The sequence below is a fragment of the Canis lupus genome, chromosome 26, assembly GCF_048164855.1.
Source record: "Canis lupus baileyi chromosome 26, mCanLup2.hap1, whole genome shotgun sequence".
Classification (NCBI taxonomy): domain Eukaryota; kingdom Metazoa; phylum Chordata; class Mammalia; order Carnivora; family Canidae; genus Canis; species Canis lupus.
In genome coordinates, this window is record NC_132863.1 from 23551597 (window position 1) to 23569520 (window position 17924).

The 17924-nt window shown below is 47.1% G+C and overlaps 1 protein-coding gene across 3 annotated transcripts in view; it reads left to right on the forward strand.

Moving 5' to 3' along the window:
• Positions 1-15531, forward strand: part of HCK (HCK proto-oncogene, Src family tyrosine kinase) — a 40230-nt gene extending 24699 nt beyond the window's left edge. The window contains exons 7-13 of one of the 3 annotated variants that reach the window (XM_072800516.1): positions 1256-1405; positions 1724-1876; positions 3429-3608; positions 5034-5110; positions 10692-10845; positions 11747-11878; positions 15027-15531. In XM_072800516.1, the coding sequence (XP_072656617.1) occupies positions 1256-1405; positions 1724-1876; positions 3429-3608; positions 5034-5110; positions 10692-10845; positions 11747-11878; positions 15027-15229 (1049 nt within the window). In that variant the 3' untranslated portion in view covers positions 15230-15531. The remainder of the gene's footprint in view (positions 1-1255; positions 1406-1723; positions 1877-3428; positions 3609-5033; positions 5111-10691; positions 10846-11746; positions 11879-15026) is intronic. The other 2 variants (XM_072800518.1, XM_072800517.1) reach the window with 2 other exon arrangements.
• The last annotated feature ends 2393 nt before the right edge of the window (positions 15532-17924 follow it).

Here is a 17924-nt window from a genome sequence, read left to right on the forward strand (position 1 = left end):
ACTAAAACACTTGTGTGTTTCTGATCTATGTGATGTCATACACATTACATGCTTATTGCTGCTATCAAATTACCACAAACTTCATGGCTTAGAACAAGATAAATTTATTATCTTACGTTCTGGAGATCAGAAGTCTGAAATCTCACTAGGCTCAAGTCAAGGTGTCCAAAGAGCTGGTTCCTTCTAGAGGCTTCAGGAAATAATCCGATTCCTTGCCTTCGTCAGCTTTAGAGGCCACCGGCATTCCTTGGCTCATGGCCCCTTTTTCACATCCCTCTAACCTTGTGTTTCCATCTTCACCTATCCTCCTATTGACTTTTTTTTTTAAAGATTTATTTATTTATTAATGAGAGAGAGAGAGAGAGAGAGAGAGCGGCAGAGACACAGGCAGAGGGAGAAGTAGGCTCCATGCAGGGAACCCGACGTGGGACTCAATCCCAGGTCTCCAGGATCATGCCCTGGGCTGAAGGCGGTGCTAAACTGCTGAGCCACCCGGGCTGTCCCCTCCTATTGACTTTGACCTTCCCACCTCCTCTTATAAGGACCCTTGTGATTCCATCAGGCCCACCTGGACAATCCACAATAACCTCCCCATCTCCAGACCCTTAACGGGATTACATCCCCCAAGTCCTTTAACCGTGTAAGCTAACAAAGTCCTAAGTGCCAGCGATGAGGACACGGCCATTTGGGGGGGCCATTAATTCAGCCTACCACCACTACTGTTGACATTTTGTTGTTTACATTTCCAGAATCAGACCGCATTTTGTTGTTGCTGCAGATCTTTTTGTTTGTTCCATTGTTTCTGAGTAACCTATTTGCGGATCTGATGTGGTGTGTTGGCCTTTGCAACAGATGATAGATAGATCGAGATAATGAAGACGCTGATTGAGGCCAACATTTGCTTGAGTGTTCACACTCTGAGTGCTTTAGAGCATTACTTCTTTTAATCATCAGGTAATGTGAGGAGATACGGAGATATGCTGACCAAGCCCATCATACAGATAAGGAAGTCGAGGCACAAAGTGGTGACAGAATCACTAGTTCAGAGCCTCACAGCTGGACATGGAGGAGGCTGGACGAGAGCCCGGACAGCCGGACTCCACAACCCACTATTACCCTGTCCCCGCTGCCTGGGGGCTCACACGGTGCCAGCAGGGGCCTTTCAGGGGTGCCAGGAGCAGGTGTCAGGATGCTGACATGAGGTGGCAGGGCTCTGAGATCCCACAACTGAGGGGTTTCCCTCCGGCCATTACAGGAAGCTACTCTTTGTCTGTGCGAGACTACGACCCCCAGCACAGGGACTCGGTGAAACATTACAAGATCCGGACCCTGGACAGCGGAGGCTTCTACATCTCCCCACGGAGCACCTTCAATAGCCTGCAGGAGCTGGTGGCCCACTACAAGAGTGAGTCCTGCCCAGGATGCATCATAACTAGGGTGGGGACCTGTCTCCCCGGAATCCTAGTGAAGGGTGAGGTGTGCTGCAGCCTCTGGAGCCTGCTGAGCTCTTCCTGACCCACCCCAAAGAGTTGCTTTGATTTTCCTGAAGTCTTAGGCCTATTGAGCAGGAGGGTTGAGGTGGCATGTCATCATGCTCTGTGCTCTTGTCCCCAGTGGTGGCAATCCATTGGAACATTGGCCCCGGGCAGTGGACGGGGCAGGGAGGCCTCCGAGAGGAAGCCTCTGGTTGGCTGCCCTCGACTGACCAGGAGCTCTGTTCCAGAGGGGAGTGATGGACTCTGCCAGAAGCTGACAGTGCCCTGCGTGTCCTCCAAGCCCCAGAAGCCATGGGAGAAAGATGCCTGGGAGATCCCCCGGGAATCTCTCAAGCTGGAGAAGAAACTCGGAGCTGGGCAGTTTGGGGAAGTGTGGATGGGTAAGGACCCAGGGCCAGAGGGTGGTGGGAGGATGGGATGAGGGAGGTCTTTGCTTTCAGGAACAGCCTGAGGCAAAGTGGGGATGCCACCCAGGGTAGAAGGGGAGATTTGAATAACCATAAAGGAGCAATTCCTCTGATAGTAATCACATTGTCCTGCTATGCAAACACTGATTTGCCTTTGAGGCCAGGCTTGTTGGGCTCCAGATCTTCCTTCTGGGAAGGAGGAGTCCTGGGTGAGGGATCTGCTCCTTCTCCCTTGTATGGAGCTGGGGTGGCCCACCAGTTTGGTTGAGATAATCAGAGACCTCTTAGGATGAAGAAAACTAAGAGTAGGGAAATGTAGTTTGGAGATTTCCAGGCAAGTTGATGTTGGCAACAGATGAGTAAGCAGCTCTGAGCACCCGTCATGTACCCAGGACCATGCTAGGGCATTGTGGGGTACCCAAAAGGCACGGGCCATCCCTGCTGTCCTGCTCCTAATAACTTGAGAACAATGATGCCTGCTTTGCAGAATGTGGGGGAGATGCAGTGCCTGGCCCAGGGCCTGATGCATTCCACCATGTTTCACATGGGAGCGAAGACAATTTACAGAGATGCAAACAATTCAGCCAGAAAAAATCTGTTTAAAATCCACTCGTTTCAACTACATTTACCAAGACCTTGCTGTGTGCCAAGCATTGAATAAGAGAATGTGGCAAAGAAAGTATAGTGAAGCATGCAAAATGGATCTGAGTGATAAGGTTGGAAAACCAAAAATATTATATAATTATGTAAATAATTATATATTATGTAAAAATATTATATAATTATATTATATTATATTAGGCCTTAGCTTCTCACTACAGGAAGACCCCAAATCTAGATTTAAGTTTCCTGGCAGCCAAGGCAAAAATGGAAGCAAAAATAATTAAGAGATTTACAAGAGCAACAAGATGAACCAGGGGTGGGTTGGGTTGAGTCCCTGTGCTAGGAGCAGGATCTGGGTGCTTGAGATTGATTAATAGGCAGGCTGACTGGTGCACAAAAGGCAAGGGGGAGTTTGGTGGATGAGGCTGGCAAGGTGGGTGAGGCCAAATCCTACAGGGCCTTGTGGACCATGGTGAGACTGGTCATTTCATTGAGGGCAGTGTTAAGATTAAAATATTTTAAGCAGAGATGGTATGTGTGTATATCAGTAAGTGACAAACAAAGGTGGTGTGTGTGTGCATGTGTGTGCACGCAGGTAACAATCTGAGTGATGTTTTGAGTTTATTCTTTAATTCCTACAATAGTTTCTGGAAAGGCAGTGCTGATCATTTCCACTTTGCAGATGAGGAAATCACAGTTCAGAGAAGTTAAGTGACTTGCCCAAGGGCACAGAGCTAGGAAGTGGTGAACCAGACTTCTGACCTACATCTTTCCAAGGCCGAAGCCTGCATCTCCTTTTCCCTCTCTGAGGGCTGAGAGGAGCAGGGAAGGTGTCCCAGAGGAAGCAGGTCTGTGGCTGGGCCTTCCAGGGCTGGGGGAAGGAGCAGAGGGTTCTGACCACCTGTCCCCTCTCCTGTTCCAGCCACCTACAACAAGCACACCAAGGTGGCCGTGAAGACGATGAAGCCAGGGAGCATGTCTGTGGAGGCCTTCCTGGCAGAGGCCAACCTGATGAAGACTCTGCAGCATGACAAGCTGGTGAAGCTGCACGCGGTAGTCACAGAGGAACCCATCTACATCATCACTGAGTTCATGGCCAAAGGTGCTGCACTCTGGGGGCTGAGGGCGGGCTGTGGCTCATACTAGTCACCTGCAGACTCAAAGGTGACCCTGACATGGTTCTTGCCCTCCAGATGCCTCAGTCTGGCCAGGGGCCCTTCTAGCAAGTACCCACTGAACTTGAGTACTTGGGCCTTCACAAGCAATGGCCCAGCCCTCCTGGTTAACGGGGTGAAACCATAAAGGGGATGCCAGGGGAAGGGGAGCTCATGGGATTACAAGAGAGGGCAATGGGGCCAGAACCCCACTGGGTGAAGGTAGAAGAGGCCTATGGGCTCACGATAAGCCTTCAAAGCTTGGGGCAGCTTCCTGCCTCACAAGCTGTCTTCCTGGGGTAGACCCATGCCCTGGAATTAAGAGTTGGCAAAGCATTTGTTTTGAGCTTCCCCCACCCTGCCAGCCCACAATCCAAGGTTTCCAAGGGATTTTTTTTTTGGCCACCACTTCACATCCATCTTCAATCCTTGCCCATTTTTTGATGAACACAAACATCTCACACAACCTCATTTGGTGCAATTCTGAAATCTCAAAAACGCTTTCGGTGTTCTAAATACACAGTTCTTCCAGCGCTGTGAAAGCACGGCCCCAGTCAGCCATCCAGACTTAGAAAGTGATCTCGGTCAAAGAAATTGTGATTACCCCCTATCTAGTAATCACCAAGTCATTTTTAAAACACTCAAATTCTAGTTCACAAACACTAGGACTGGTAAATAAAGACTTTTATTTATTTATTTACTTACTTATTTAAAAAAATATTCTATTTATTTATTCATGAGAGACACAGAAAGAGAGGCAGAGACACAGGCAGAGGGAGAGGCAGGCTCCATGCAAGGGGCCCAACGTGGGAATCACACCCGGGAATCCGGGATCACGCCGAGTCAAAGGCAGGTGCTCAACCGCTGAGACACTCAGGCGTCCCTACTTATTTTAGTTTTTAAGATTTTATTTATTTATTCATGAGAGACACACAGAGAGAGACAGAGACATAGGCAGAGGGAGAAGCAGGCTCCATGCAGGGAGTCCGATGTGGGACTTGATTCCAGGACTCCAGGATCACTCCCTGAACCAAAGGCAGATGCTCAACTGCTGAGCCACCCAGGCGTCCCAAAGACTTTTATTTAAATACATTACTATGAAAAAAAAATTACTATGGGGACACCTGGGTGGCTCAGTCGTTGAGCATCTGCTCAGGTCATGATCCCCGGGTCCCCGGATCGAGTCCCACATTAGGCTCCCCGCATGGAGCCTGCTTCTCCCTCTGCCTGTGTCTCTGCCTCTCTGTGTCTCTCATGAATGGATTAATTATTTAATTAATTAATTAATCTTAAAAAAATCCATTACTCTGAACAATTTTAACCATAGACCAAAGCAGTGTGAGCAGTATGTGTTGCTTCTCATCTCCCCATAGGAAGCCTGCTGGATTTCCTGAAAAGTTCAGAGGGCAGCAAGCAGCCATTGCCAAAACTCATTGACTTCTCAGCCCAGGTGAGAGTCTACAGGAGGATGTCAGTGGGGAGGGGACAGGAATTCAATGATTTATTTAACACATGTTTATTGGACAGGCACTATAATAGTGCCAGCAGTAACAGCTAACATGCGCTTAGCACTCCATATGAGTGTACAGTTGACCCTCAAACAACGTGAGTTAGGACTGTGATGGGTCCACCTATAAGCAGATTTTTTTTTTATGAACAGAGTACAGTACTCTAAATGTATGTTCTCTTTCTTATGATTTCCTTAATAACATCTCCTCTCTAGCTGACTTTATGGTAAGGATATGGAGTGTAATACATATAACATACGAAACACATATTTATCAATTGCTTATGGTATTGGTGAGGCTTCTCATCAGCATTAGGGTATTAGTAGTTAAGTTTTGGGGGAATCAGAAGTTATATGTGGGTTTTTCGCTGTGCAGGGGTTGGCACCCCTAGCCCTTACATTGTTCAAGAGTCAAATGTCCACTTTTTTGTATGTGTCTTGCAGATATTAACTCATTTGGTCCTCACATCAACTTTAGACAGTGGGATTTTTAAAAAAAATTTTTTTTTTAATTTATTTATTTATGATAGTCACAGAGAGAGAGAGAGAGAGGCAGAGACACAGGCAGAGGGAGAAGCAGGCTCCATGCACCGGGAGCCTGATGTGGGATTCGATCCCGGGTCTCCAGGATCGCGCCCTGGGCCAAAGGCAGGCGCCAAACTGCTGCGCCACCCAGGGATCCCCTAGACAGTGGGATTTTTATTATCTATTCTTTTTTTTTTTTTTTTTAAGATTTTATTTATTGATTTGAGAGAGCATGCACACAAGGAGGGGAGGGCAGAGGGAGAGGAGAAGCAGACTCTATCCCAGGACTCTGGGATCACAACCTGAGCTGAAGGCAGATGTTTAACTGACTGAGCCACCCAGATGCCCCTTTGTTATTTATTCTTATGTAACAGATTCCTCCAAAGCTTAGTAGCTTAAAACAACAGCAGTGTATTATTTCTTGTATGTTGTGTGTTGACTGGGGTTGGTTGGGTGGCTCTTCTGCTCCACGTGATGAGACTGAGGTCACTCGTGTGGATGCATTCTGTTGAGAGCTTGCCTGGGTTAGAATGTCCAACACGGTGGCTCATCCCATGGGGTGTCTCTCCTGTGGCTCCTCATCACTCAGTAGTCCAGCCAGAGCTTTTTTTTTTTTTAATTTATCTATGATAGTCACAGAGAGAGAGAGAGAGAGAGAGAGAGAGAGAGGCAGAGACATAGGCAGAGGGAGAAGCAGGCTCCATGCACCGGGAGCCCGACGTGGGATTCGATCCCGGGTCTCCAGGATCGCGCCCTGGGCCAAAGGCAGGCGCTAAACCGCTGCGCCACCCAGGGATCCCCAGCCAGAGCTTCTTTATAGCATGGTAGCTAGGTTCCAAGAGGGAGGGTTCCCAGGGGCTAAGCCCTAATGTGCAAGTACTTGTGAATCTTCTGCTCCCATCATGTTTGCTAGTTTCATTGGCCAAAGTATGGCCCATGGCCCAGCCCCAGGTCAGTGTGGGAGGAGGCTGCACAAGGGCATGAGTCTCAGGAGGCACAGTCCATTGGGGGTCACCAATGTAACAGTCCACCCACAGGTAGGAAATTGTCATCCCGTTTTACAGAATAGGAAAGTAAGGCATCGAAAAGAAGTTGAGTATAGATGAGGAAACTGAGGCCCAGTGAGGTGAAGTAGTTTGCCTAAATTACTGTGTTGATGTCAGGGGATCCAGCGGTGAATGAAATGGAGAGTATTTCTGTCCTCCCAGAGTTTATAGACATTAGACAACTGAATCTCCAAGACACCCATTATGCAAGTGGTCCCGGCTCAGTGTTGAAGGATGCAGTATCCAGCAAAATAAATAATGTATACAAACCCCAGGAACACTTCTTAAAATCCCATTTTCTCTCTCATCTTCCTCTCACTCTCTTCAGCTCCTCTTACCCCCGGCTTGAGTGCTTTTCGCATCTGTCCTCTCTCATCCTCTCCTCTCTGTGGGAAAACAGGAGAAGAAAGGGATGCTGTGGGAGGACATGGCTGGAGTGTTCAGCCTGGTCCAGGAGCAACCCAAGAAGGCTTCCCAGAGGAACTGGCTTCTGGGCTGAACCCTGAAGGATGAGTGGAAGTTAGGCAGCTGAATTGGAGAGAGGAGGATATTCTAGATGGAAGAAACAGCCAGTGCAAAACCCATGGGGAAAAGCAAAAGAACTGAGCCTGGGCAGCTGGTACCTGGGGCTGGCATAGATAAGAGGGGTGTAGTTTGCAGCCAAGAGGGTGTTAAGGGAAACGGCCTAAGGCGGTGCCTTCTAGAGATCCCTAATGCAGAACTCATTTGAGTATGCAAATCCCAGGAGAAGGAGGGAATGTCCAGTGGTATTTAAAAAAGGCTTTAAATTTTGGAATCTGAAATGCCAGAGGCATATGGAAATCAAGACATTTTCACTTGAATGGGCCACATCCCTAGGGAAACAATAGCCTGGCCTGTAACTAAATTATAACCATCAAACTGGCAGAAATGTTGTTGGGGGAGAGTCAGGCTGGGCAAGGCCATTCTCCCTGCTTCACAGAGGGGAAGACAGAAGCCAAGGGAGGGAAAGAAGTTCCTGGCCCCTGTATGTCCCGGAGCAGAGGGCCCAGGGAGACCAAGAAGGCAACCTGGGGACCAGAGCTTAACCTCCAGTCTGAGAGAGGCAGGTGGTGCAGTAGAATATGCCCCAGTCCTGTCACCCACGTGCTGTGTGGGCTTTGGTGTCTTCATTTGTCAAATGAGGAAATTAGACCACATTTGTGCTTTTCAAGTTCAAAAGTCTTTTATAAAGCCATAACTCTGTTGGTCAAATGAAATCTTACACAGTAGCTGAATATTTTAAAATTTAGGTCAAAACAGCTGCTCTGATTGAAGAGAGTGCTTTTTGCTTTGCCCCCCATACTCCCCCGGAAACCCTGAGGTATCAGCAGGATTCAGTTTGAAGAGCCCCCATGAGGCCCTTCCAGCTCTGATTCTGTGGTTCCCTGATACCATCAGAAGGAAACCCAAGTTTTGTTTCGTTTTTTTTTTCAAACCCAAGTTTTAATGCCCAACATCATGGCAGCCTGCTCGCTGGTCATGAAATGTCACCACTTCATCAAACCCTAGTTCTCAGACCAACCCCTGAGCCCAGTGAACCTCTCCATCATCCATTCAGGTAACAAGCCCTTGAGAAGCAACGCTGTGAAAGTGTAGGGGCTCAGGAGTCACATCGAGTTTTGGTTTTGATCCCAGCTCCGCCTGTGTAGCTTTGAGCAAGTTGCTTAACCTCTCTGAATGCCACCTTCTTCAACAGGGAGCGTTAATAGCCATGACTGAAGTGAATACTTATGTGCCAGTGTTCTACACCTTTGATGTAGGTTTAGAGGATTAATCTTCACATGACCCCTCAGAAGCAGGTTCTATTGTTGTCCTCATTTTACAGAGAAGAAAAGTAAGGTACAGAGGAGTGAAGTAGTTCAGCCAGAGCCCAGGTCCAGCTCCAGAGCTACTTGGGCATTATCCTCTGCAGTCTCCTGAATTGGGTTAACCCCACCTACCCCACTGAGGGCCTGCGAGAATCAATAACGTGAATATCTGCCCACGGGTACTAAAAAAGTGGAAACCAGCAGCATTAGTGCCTGCTCTGCCAAATCCAAGGCCAAAGCTCCAGGTAGAGTGATGGATCAGGGCACAGACTGTGAGCGGGGCTGCCGGGGTTCCACTCCTGGTCTCCACTTGGACCGGTTATTTCTCTAGGATTCAGCCTTCTTGCCTGTAGATGACTCTCCTGGGATGGCTGACAGCAACAGTACCTCCCCCAAAGCGCAGAGCAAATGCTCTTTAAGCTCAGGTATCATCTTGTAACAAATGACTAAGCTACAGTGTCTGCCACTAACATTATACCCTTGTTAGCTGCTCTCTTTGAGGACGCCTGCTAAATCGCCCTGCCCTTCGCCCTCCCCTGCCCAGGCCAGACCTCTCTTCTCCGCCCTGGCTTGCGACTCCAAAAGCAAAATCAGTCTCCAGTTTTTGTTAGAAAGTCTGAAGCCTCACACCTCCGTTCCGGTAGCTATTGGGTGCCCCCTGCTGGCCACGTCTCGCAAGTGCACCACCCGCCTGTCACCTTGAGCAGCCTTGTGTTTGGTTTGTCTTACCAGGCTCCACCCTACCCCCTACTCCCCACCCCCCACCCCCCCCGCCACCCCGGTGGGGTGCACCCAGCTCCAGAGCATTGGAGTTCTGCAGTAATTAGAGGCAACATGAGGCAGAAAGCCTGAAAATTCGCAGACTGGTTGGAGTCTGACATTGGGAATTTTCCTGGTGGGATGATCTGGAAAAAGTGTCCCCCCCCCCCCCCACACCTCCTCGGTAAAACAGAGATTGTGATAACGTCTGTCTCGAGGAGCTCGAAGGCCAGTTCGTAAACCATAAGTGCTGTTTTCTGGATGTCTGGGTGTTAATTATAAGCCTCTTTATGAGGGTTAATGAACAAGTCCTTGAAAAAGGTCCCTAAGGAAATACCCCACATCTTTCCATCAGAGGCTTCCAGGCACCCCTTGTGAATAAGAATTCTCCACACAGTCTATTATTCATTCAGCAGCCATGATGACATTCAAATACATCAGACCATGTCAACACTCCTGCTCAAGGACTTCTACCATCTTCCCATTGTGCTCAGAATACTATCCCTTCAACCTCCTCTCCAAATCTAGAAGGTTCATCACAATCAGAAGCCTCCCTCTTAACCTCAGCTCCCCTCCCTCACCTTAGCCCCCATCTCCCTAGGCCAACTTCTGCTCAGCCACCTGTTCCATGAACACCCAAACTCATTCCTACCTCCGGGCCTTTGCACGTGATGTTCTCTCTGCCAGGAATGCTCTTATTTGATACATTTATTATTATCACCACTCAGATCTTTGCTAAAATTTTACCTCCTCAATGCAGCCTTCCCTGACCACTCAATCCAAAACAGCCCTCTACACTTCATGTCCTGCTATCCTGGTTTATCCTTGATGGCATTTACTACTTCTTGTAGGAGCCTTGCTTGGCTCACCACCTGTTTAAATAATATGTCTGGCACCCATGAGGCACTCAGTAGATATTTGTTGAATGAATAAATGAATTTTCCCTACCCAGGCTTGAGGATGAAGGAAGTACAAGAGATACAGCAGAATATGATGTTAACCTAGGTCGTCCCCCAGAAAGAGGGTTGGGAATGAGAGTATCTTATAGTGTTCTGGTGTGTGTGTGTGTGTGTGTGTGTGTGTGTCTAGGTCCTGAGGAAATCATGCCATTGTTTTTTCCTCAAAGTAGTATCTGGAAGTCTTGGAACCTCAGAGTAGCCCCTAAAGAGCCTAGGACCTGAGATTCCCCCCAGCCTAGATGAGGGGATAGAGAAATGACAGCAGGATCCTTCCACAAGAAAGGGAAAGCTGGCACACACATTTTCCTGTTTTCTCAAACTTGGATGCTCCTCTTGTATTCTTGGGTGGGACCCATCTTGGGCTGAGCCAGATGTGAAAATGAGGGTGTCTCTGTTTGGGGGGGAGATTGCAGAAGGCATGGCCTTCATTGAGCAGAGGAACTACATTCACCGAGACCTCCGAGCCGCCAACATCCTGGTCTCTGCGTCCCTGGTGTGTAAGATTGCAGACTTTGGCCTGGCGCGTGTCATCGAGGACAACGAATACACCGCTCGGGAAGGTAGGGAGCACTGCCAGGGGACCCAGAGGACCCACCTGGATGAGTTGTGAGAGTTGACAGTTAAGATATGTGTCTGTCTCCATATTAGCTGTGTGTTATTAAGCTTGATGGATTCCTTCTGGATAGAGTGTCCTGGCCCATAGACTCTGATCAATTCTAGACCGAGTTCGCCAAGCACATGTTGAAATTAAGGGTGAGAGCAACTTTATGCATAATAGACAAAAACCGGGAAGAATCCAAATATCCATGAGTAGTGGAACAGATATATAAATTGTGGTGCATTCATGCAATATAATGTGACGCAGCAATGAAAAATTACAAACCAATGCCCCATGTAACAAAATGGTTGGCTCTCACGGACAGAATATTGAAATGAAAGAGATCAGACTCCCCAAAAAGCAGATGCTGGACAGCTCCACTTTTATAAAATTCAGAAACAGGCAAACTCTTGTATGAATAGCAATGATTCATAACAGCCAAAAAAGTGGAAGAAACAAGAGCATATTGTTCGGCCACAAGAAAGGGGTGAAGTACTGAGCTACGTGCTGACCGTGGAAAAACTTTCAGAACATCATGTTAAGTGACAAAGACTGCATATTGTATGATTCCATTTATATGAGTCCTCAAGGACTCTACTCTTCAGAATCTGTAGTTCGCTGGGGTATCGGCTGAATCAACCAGGTGGCACGGAGTGTCAGCTCCCCCAGCACGCACCCCTCTGCCCACTCCTCTCCACACTAGACACCTGTCCTCAGACACACACCCCTTGCTTCTGTGGAGACCAGATTGAGGACAAATGTTAGCAGCTGTGCCCCTGTCCTATCTATTCCCTCACCCTAGCAGACACCCAGGCCTGACTGTTCCCAGACTCTTCCTGACTCTGCCCTGTCCAACCCCACAGGGGCCAAGTTCCCCATCAAGTGGACAGCTCCTGAAGCTATCAACTTTGGCTCTTTCACCATCAAGTCAGATGTCTGGTCCTTTGGTGTTCTGCTGATGGAGATCGTCACCTACGGCCGGATCCCTTACCCAGGTAGTGAAGGGGGCATCAGCTGGTAGCTGCTTCCATGGTCCAACCTGGGTCTCTTCTGTTGTCAGTGTGTCCATTCAGACAGTTCTTGATCCTTGCCCTCAACCACCCCACACCTGCCCCATCTCAGTTAAAGGTACCACCATCCACTTAGTTTCTTTTTTTTATTTTAAGATTTTATTTATTTATTTGACAGAGAGAGAGAGCAGAGAGGAGCATCAGAGAGAAAGAGGGAGGGAGAATCAGGCTCCCCACTGAGCAGGGAGCCTTATGCGGGGCTCCATCCCAGGATCCTGGGATCATGACCTGAGCTGACGGCAGATGCTTAACCAACTGAGCCACCCAGGCTCCCCCACCGGGTTTCTTAAGCTGAAAATCTGGGGGCTTGCTTGGCCCTTCCTTTTCTCTCACCCCTTACTACATCGAAACAATCCCAAGGTTCTGGCCACTTGACTCCAAAATACAGGCTTACTTCTAATTCCACTGCCTCCACTCTCATTCAGGCCGATATCATCTCCAACCTTGATGGTGTGGTGGCCTCCTATGCAGTCTCCCTGCTTTCTCCCTTCTCCCCCATAGGCCATTCTCTCCTGAGGCCAGAAGGATCCTTCTAGGATTGTGAAACAGATCTTGTCCCTTCTCTACCTCTCTTTAATGGTCTCCCACCATAATTGGGACATAATCTCAAACTTCTAATTATGGCCTGCAGGTCCTGGATGATCCAGCCCCTGCCTATTTCTCCAGCTTCATCTCATTCTGTACCCCACCAGGCAGTCATCTAAAGTATCATACATCCCCCGCTTCTCATTCATAAGACCCCATACAGTCTCATTCATAGCATTCATTGCAATTGATAAGTAGTATTTGTTTAATATTTTTCCCACAGGACACTGAGCTCTATGAGGCCAGGAATCATGTCTATATTCCTCACTAGTATATGTGCACTGCCCACCTCTGTGCTTGGCACATGGTGGGTGCTTAATAACTACTTGTTGAATGGATGAATTTATTGCCATGCCTATGGGCAACACCCTATGCTGAGTAGACCATGTAGGTACAAAGATATACCCAATGTGTATGTAGATTGCCTGAGACTCCATAAATAATGTTATTCTCTGTTCCTTTCTGGTTGAGATGTCTCTTGGGTATCTATAGCCAGAACACTGGGGAGAAGGAGAAAGGCAGATCCTTGACTTTGTATATAAACCATCCTGAATTTGAATCTTGCCCCATCAACAATCACACTTTGAGAAATTCACTTCACTTCTCCTACCCTAGCGTCTTCACCTTTAAAAATATGGGTAATGCTATCTACTTTGCAGAAGTGGTTGTGAAGATTAGAAATAAAAGGCATAGATAGTTGGTTCATTCATCATTATTATCAGATTTCTCCTGTGTGTTATGCATGGAGGATATAGTGAGATGAGCACATTCTAGCCTGGAGGAACATGCATACACATTCTCAACTGGAGATCACTGCTGAGTAGAAAATGAAGCAGGGCGTGTGAGAGGGAGTGAATGGAGCACCTATGGTGCTCCCCGCTCCTGTCAGAGCAGGTCCTATTTGAGTTGAAAGACAGCTTAGTGAAGAACTAGGGAAAAGATCCCAGGTAGAAGGCACTGCTAGCTCTTTGGCCTTGAAGTGTGCCTGAAGAAAAAGCAAGGAAGCCTGGTAGCTGGAGACAAGGAATGAGAGCAGATGGTAAACGAGGAGGTCATCAGGGGCCAGATCTGTAGGGCCCATGGTCATGGTGAAGAGTGTGGACTGTGGATGTTAGTCTAAGTGTATGGAAGCCATGGGAGGGGAAGTGGCATCATCTGATTTCCATCTTTAAGTGAAGCTTTGGTTCATTCAGCATGGGAGTGGATTGGGGGCTGGGGGAGAAGGTAGCAGTCGCAGCAGTGGGACAGGAAGAAGTGATGGAGACAGAGGTAAGTGGATGGATTGATACTATGTTTCAAAATAAGTAAAAATGTGACTTGGTGATATGGAAGGTGAGAGAGAGAGAAAGAGAGAGAAGAATCAAGGTTGATCCTCTTGGTTTTAATTGAGCAGCCAGGTGGGTGATGGTCTGGGGGTAGAAATTCAAGAGTTCTGTTTTGGCCCTGTTAAAATTGAGGTGACTTGTAAAGATCCAAGTAAAGATGTTCAGGGAAGCACTTGGATATATGAGTTTGGATCTCTAGACTGTTAATAGAAAATTGGGCATCATAGACATGTAGATGTGTGCATGTGTTTATTTTTAATGTTTTAATTTAAATTCGATTTGCCAACATTATAGTATAACATCCAGTGCTCATCTCATCACTTGTCCTCCTTTTTTTTTTAAGATTTTATTTATTCATGAGAGATATACAGAGAGAGAGAGAGACAGAGACAGAGACATAGGTAGAGGGAGAAGCAGGCTCCCTATTGGGAGCCCGATGCAGGACTTGATCCCAGGACCCCAGGATCATGCGCTGAGCCAAAGGCAGACACTGAACCACTGAGTCACCCAGGCGTCCCATCACTTGCCCTCCTTAATGCCTGTCACCCTAGAAGACTGTTCTTAAGGATATCTCACATAAACTTCAATGGAACAAGGAAATAGTCCCACTCACAGAGTGACATTGAGATAGACTTCCTGTTTTGTCTTGAGAGTACATCAGTAAAAACCAGGCAATGGGTTATGGAACCTATATCCATTAGGAAGCATTAGGCCATAAGTAACAAAATAATAAAGAGTGGTGGAAACAATAGGCAAGTGATTGGTCTCCGTGACAAGGAGTCTGGCATTGGTGACTGGCTGCTTCAGGCACTCAACAGCACTCAGGACTCTAGGTTAGCTTGTCTGTGATGGTCTTCCCTGGGAGGCTGCGCAGCTCCAAAGATCATGTTGTCTCTCAGTGTCGTAGGAAAGAAGAAGGGTGTATCTTCCAAGGGAGGAACACTTTTCCTGGCAGTCTCCTGGGAGAATGCTTCTCAGCTCTCATTGGTCCAAACTGGGTGCCATGCTCCTGCCCTAGTAGGAGAGTCTGGGACGGGGTTCCTGGCTTTCATAGTGGGAAGGGCTCAGCTCCCTGGGGAGGTGGGAAGTGATGGTTGCTGGAGAGGCACCTGGGGTTTCCCTGTCCCAATCCTTCCCTTTTTAATTCCACGGCTCCTTCTCAGGGATGTCAAACCCTGAGGTGATCCGGGCACTGGAGCGCGGATACCGGATGCCTCGACCAGAGCACTGCCCTGAGGAGCTCTACAACATTATGACACGCTGCTGGAAGAACCGCCCTGAGGAGCGGCCCACCTTTGAATATATCCAGAGTGTGCTGGAGGACTTCTACACAGCCACTGAGAGCCAGTACCAACAGCAGCCATGATGGGAGGAACCAGGGCGGGGCCAGGTACCCAGCTGATGCCATCTGTCTGGTACCTGCTCACCCTTCCCATCCCCAGACACCCCACCTCGTTCCAGTCCACAGTTCCTCGTCTGTCAAGTGGGTGGGTTGAACTGGACAATCTCTTTTTGACTCTAGCAATCTATAATCCGCCATCCTCAGGAGACCCCAAGTTGATATTTCTATTGCCTAGGACAGCTGGATTCCAGTTACAGCTGTGCTTTGGATGGAAAACTTTTAAAAATAATGAAATAAATATTTAAATAAAAGATATGAATGCTAAAGCCTTTACTGACAGATCGGCTTGTCTTGTCCTGCCAGTTCCTGAATATCTATTCGCCTTTTGCTGGATGATGAGTCAGAAAGGGGAAAGGGACCCTTCCAAAAACCGGTAGTATGAAGAGAAATGGGGTCTAAGTCTCCCAAGGTTTCTAACTGCCCCAAAATAGTCCCTGTATGTGTTCATTTCCTATGGCTTCTGTAACATATGACCACAAACTTGGTGGCTTAAAATACAAATTCATTACCTTACAGTTCCAGAGGTCAGATGTCTGAAATGGGTTTAGCAGGGCTATGTGCATTTGGAGCCTCTAGGGGAGAATTCACTTCCTTGTCTTTTCCGGCTTCTACAGGCTGATATGTTCCCTGACTCATTCTTCTCTTACACTCATCACTCCAAACTGCTTGACATCACATCTCCCACTTTGAGTCTGTCTACTGCCTCCCTATTTCTCTTGTAAGGACACCTGTTGGTACATTGGGCCCACCTCGATAATCCAGACTAACGTTTCCATTTCAAAATCCTTAATCACATCTACAAAGCCTCTTTTGCTACGTAAGGCAACACATTCATAGGTTCCAAGGATTAGGACAGTGACATCGTGGGCAAGGAGGAGGGGCATTATTCTGCCTATCACACTGGCACTGGGATGCCAGTGGGGTTTTATCTCCAAAGAGCTTGAGTTTGCCAAAATTATAGGAATGATTTTTTCATGATTGGGGCTCTGATTTTCCTGACAACCCACACTGATACATGAGCTAGTTAGTCTGGGTCCCCCCAAGGGCTGCAGGGCTGTCCACAGTCTGGGCATTTCCCATGCCCAAGCAGCCATCATGGTTATTAAGATGGTACCCACCATTGTAGGAATACCAGGGTCTAGAGATGTGGCTGCTGAGAGGTATCTGGTAACTTGCATGGGAAGCTCTCAGTAGAGGAGGAGATATGGGAAGAAAGCAGAGAAGACAAGGAGGCAGTGAGCCCTTCTTTCATATCTTCTCAGCTGAAAGCATTAGCTTTTGTTGTAAGGGGAATTATGGGAAGAGGTGGACAGTGAGAGGATTCCTTTCTATATTATTGCATCCCCTGAAGAATTTACATCTCAGCACCTGCCAGGGTCTCCTGAAACCCTATACTGAATTGGTTCTGTACCTCTGAGAAGCACAGAGGAACTGAGTATAAGCAGTGTAAAATGAAGCTAGCAGTGTTTCAACGTACCTAGTTGGTAACTGAATTTCTCTCCTGCTTTCTCATTTGGGATGTGTCTTTGGGTATCTGAAAGCAGAGCTCAGGCTCCTACAGTAGGAATTTCCACTCATGATTTGTGGTACATTGTTCAGTAATCCATACGAGGGAGCCTTTTGCTACACGGAAAAGACCAGGAGTCAATTCCCATCCTCTTGCTCTTTTAGTTTACACTGTCCTGTGCTGTGATTTATCCCTCGGGCCACAGGAAAGATAGATTAAAACATGAGGACAGATACAACACCAAAGCACAATCCATGAAAGAAAATATTGATAAATCAGACTTTACTAAAATTAAAAACTCTGCTCTGAGAAAGATACTGTTAAGAAAATGAAAAGAAAACCTTCAATCTGGGAGAAAATATTTGCAAAATATATCTAATAAAAGACCAATATCCCAAATATACAAAGAACCCTTAAAAGCCAAGAATAAGAAAACAAACAACCCACTAAAGACATAGTCCAAGACGTGAACAGACACCTCACAAAAGAAGATATGCCGAAGGCAAATAAGCATATGAAAAGATGCTCAACATTATATATCATTAGAGAAATACAAATTAAAATAACAATGAGATACCACTGCACACTACTCAGAATGGCCAAAATCCAAACACTGACAACACCAAAAGCTGACAAGGACATGGAGCAACAAGAACTCATTCATTGCTGGCAAGAATGCAAAATGGTACAGCCACTCTGGAAGACATTTGATAGTTTCTTACACAACTAAATATAGTCTTACCACACAATCCAGTAATTGTACTCCTTGATATTTACTCAAGCAGGTTGAAAACTTTTGTCCAGAGGCAGCCTGGATGGCTCAGTGGTTTAGCGTCTGCCTTCAGCCCAGGGCGTGGTCCTGGAGACCCGGGATCGAGTCCCATGTCGGGCTCCCTGCATGAAGCCTGCTTCTTCTTCTGCCTGTGTCTCTGCCTCTCTCTGTGTGTCTCTCATGAGTAAATAAATATTTTTTAAAAAGAAGAAAAAAAAAGAAAACTTTTTCCACATAAAAACATACACACTAATGTTTGTAGCAGCTTTACTTATAATTGTCAAAATTTGAAAGCAACCAAGATGTCCATCAACAAACTATGGTATATCCATACGATGGAATATTGTTCAGTGGTCAAAAGAAACAAGCTATCAAGACAT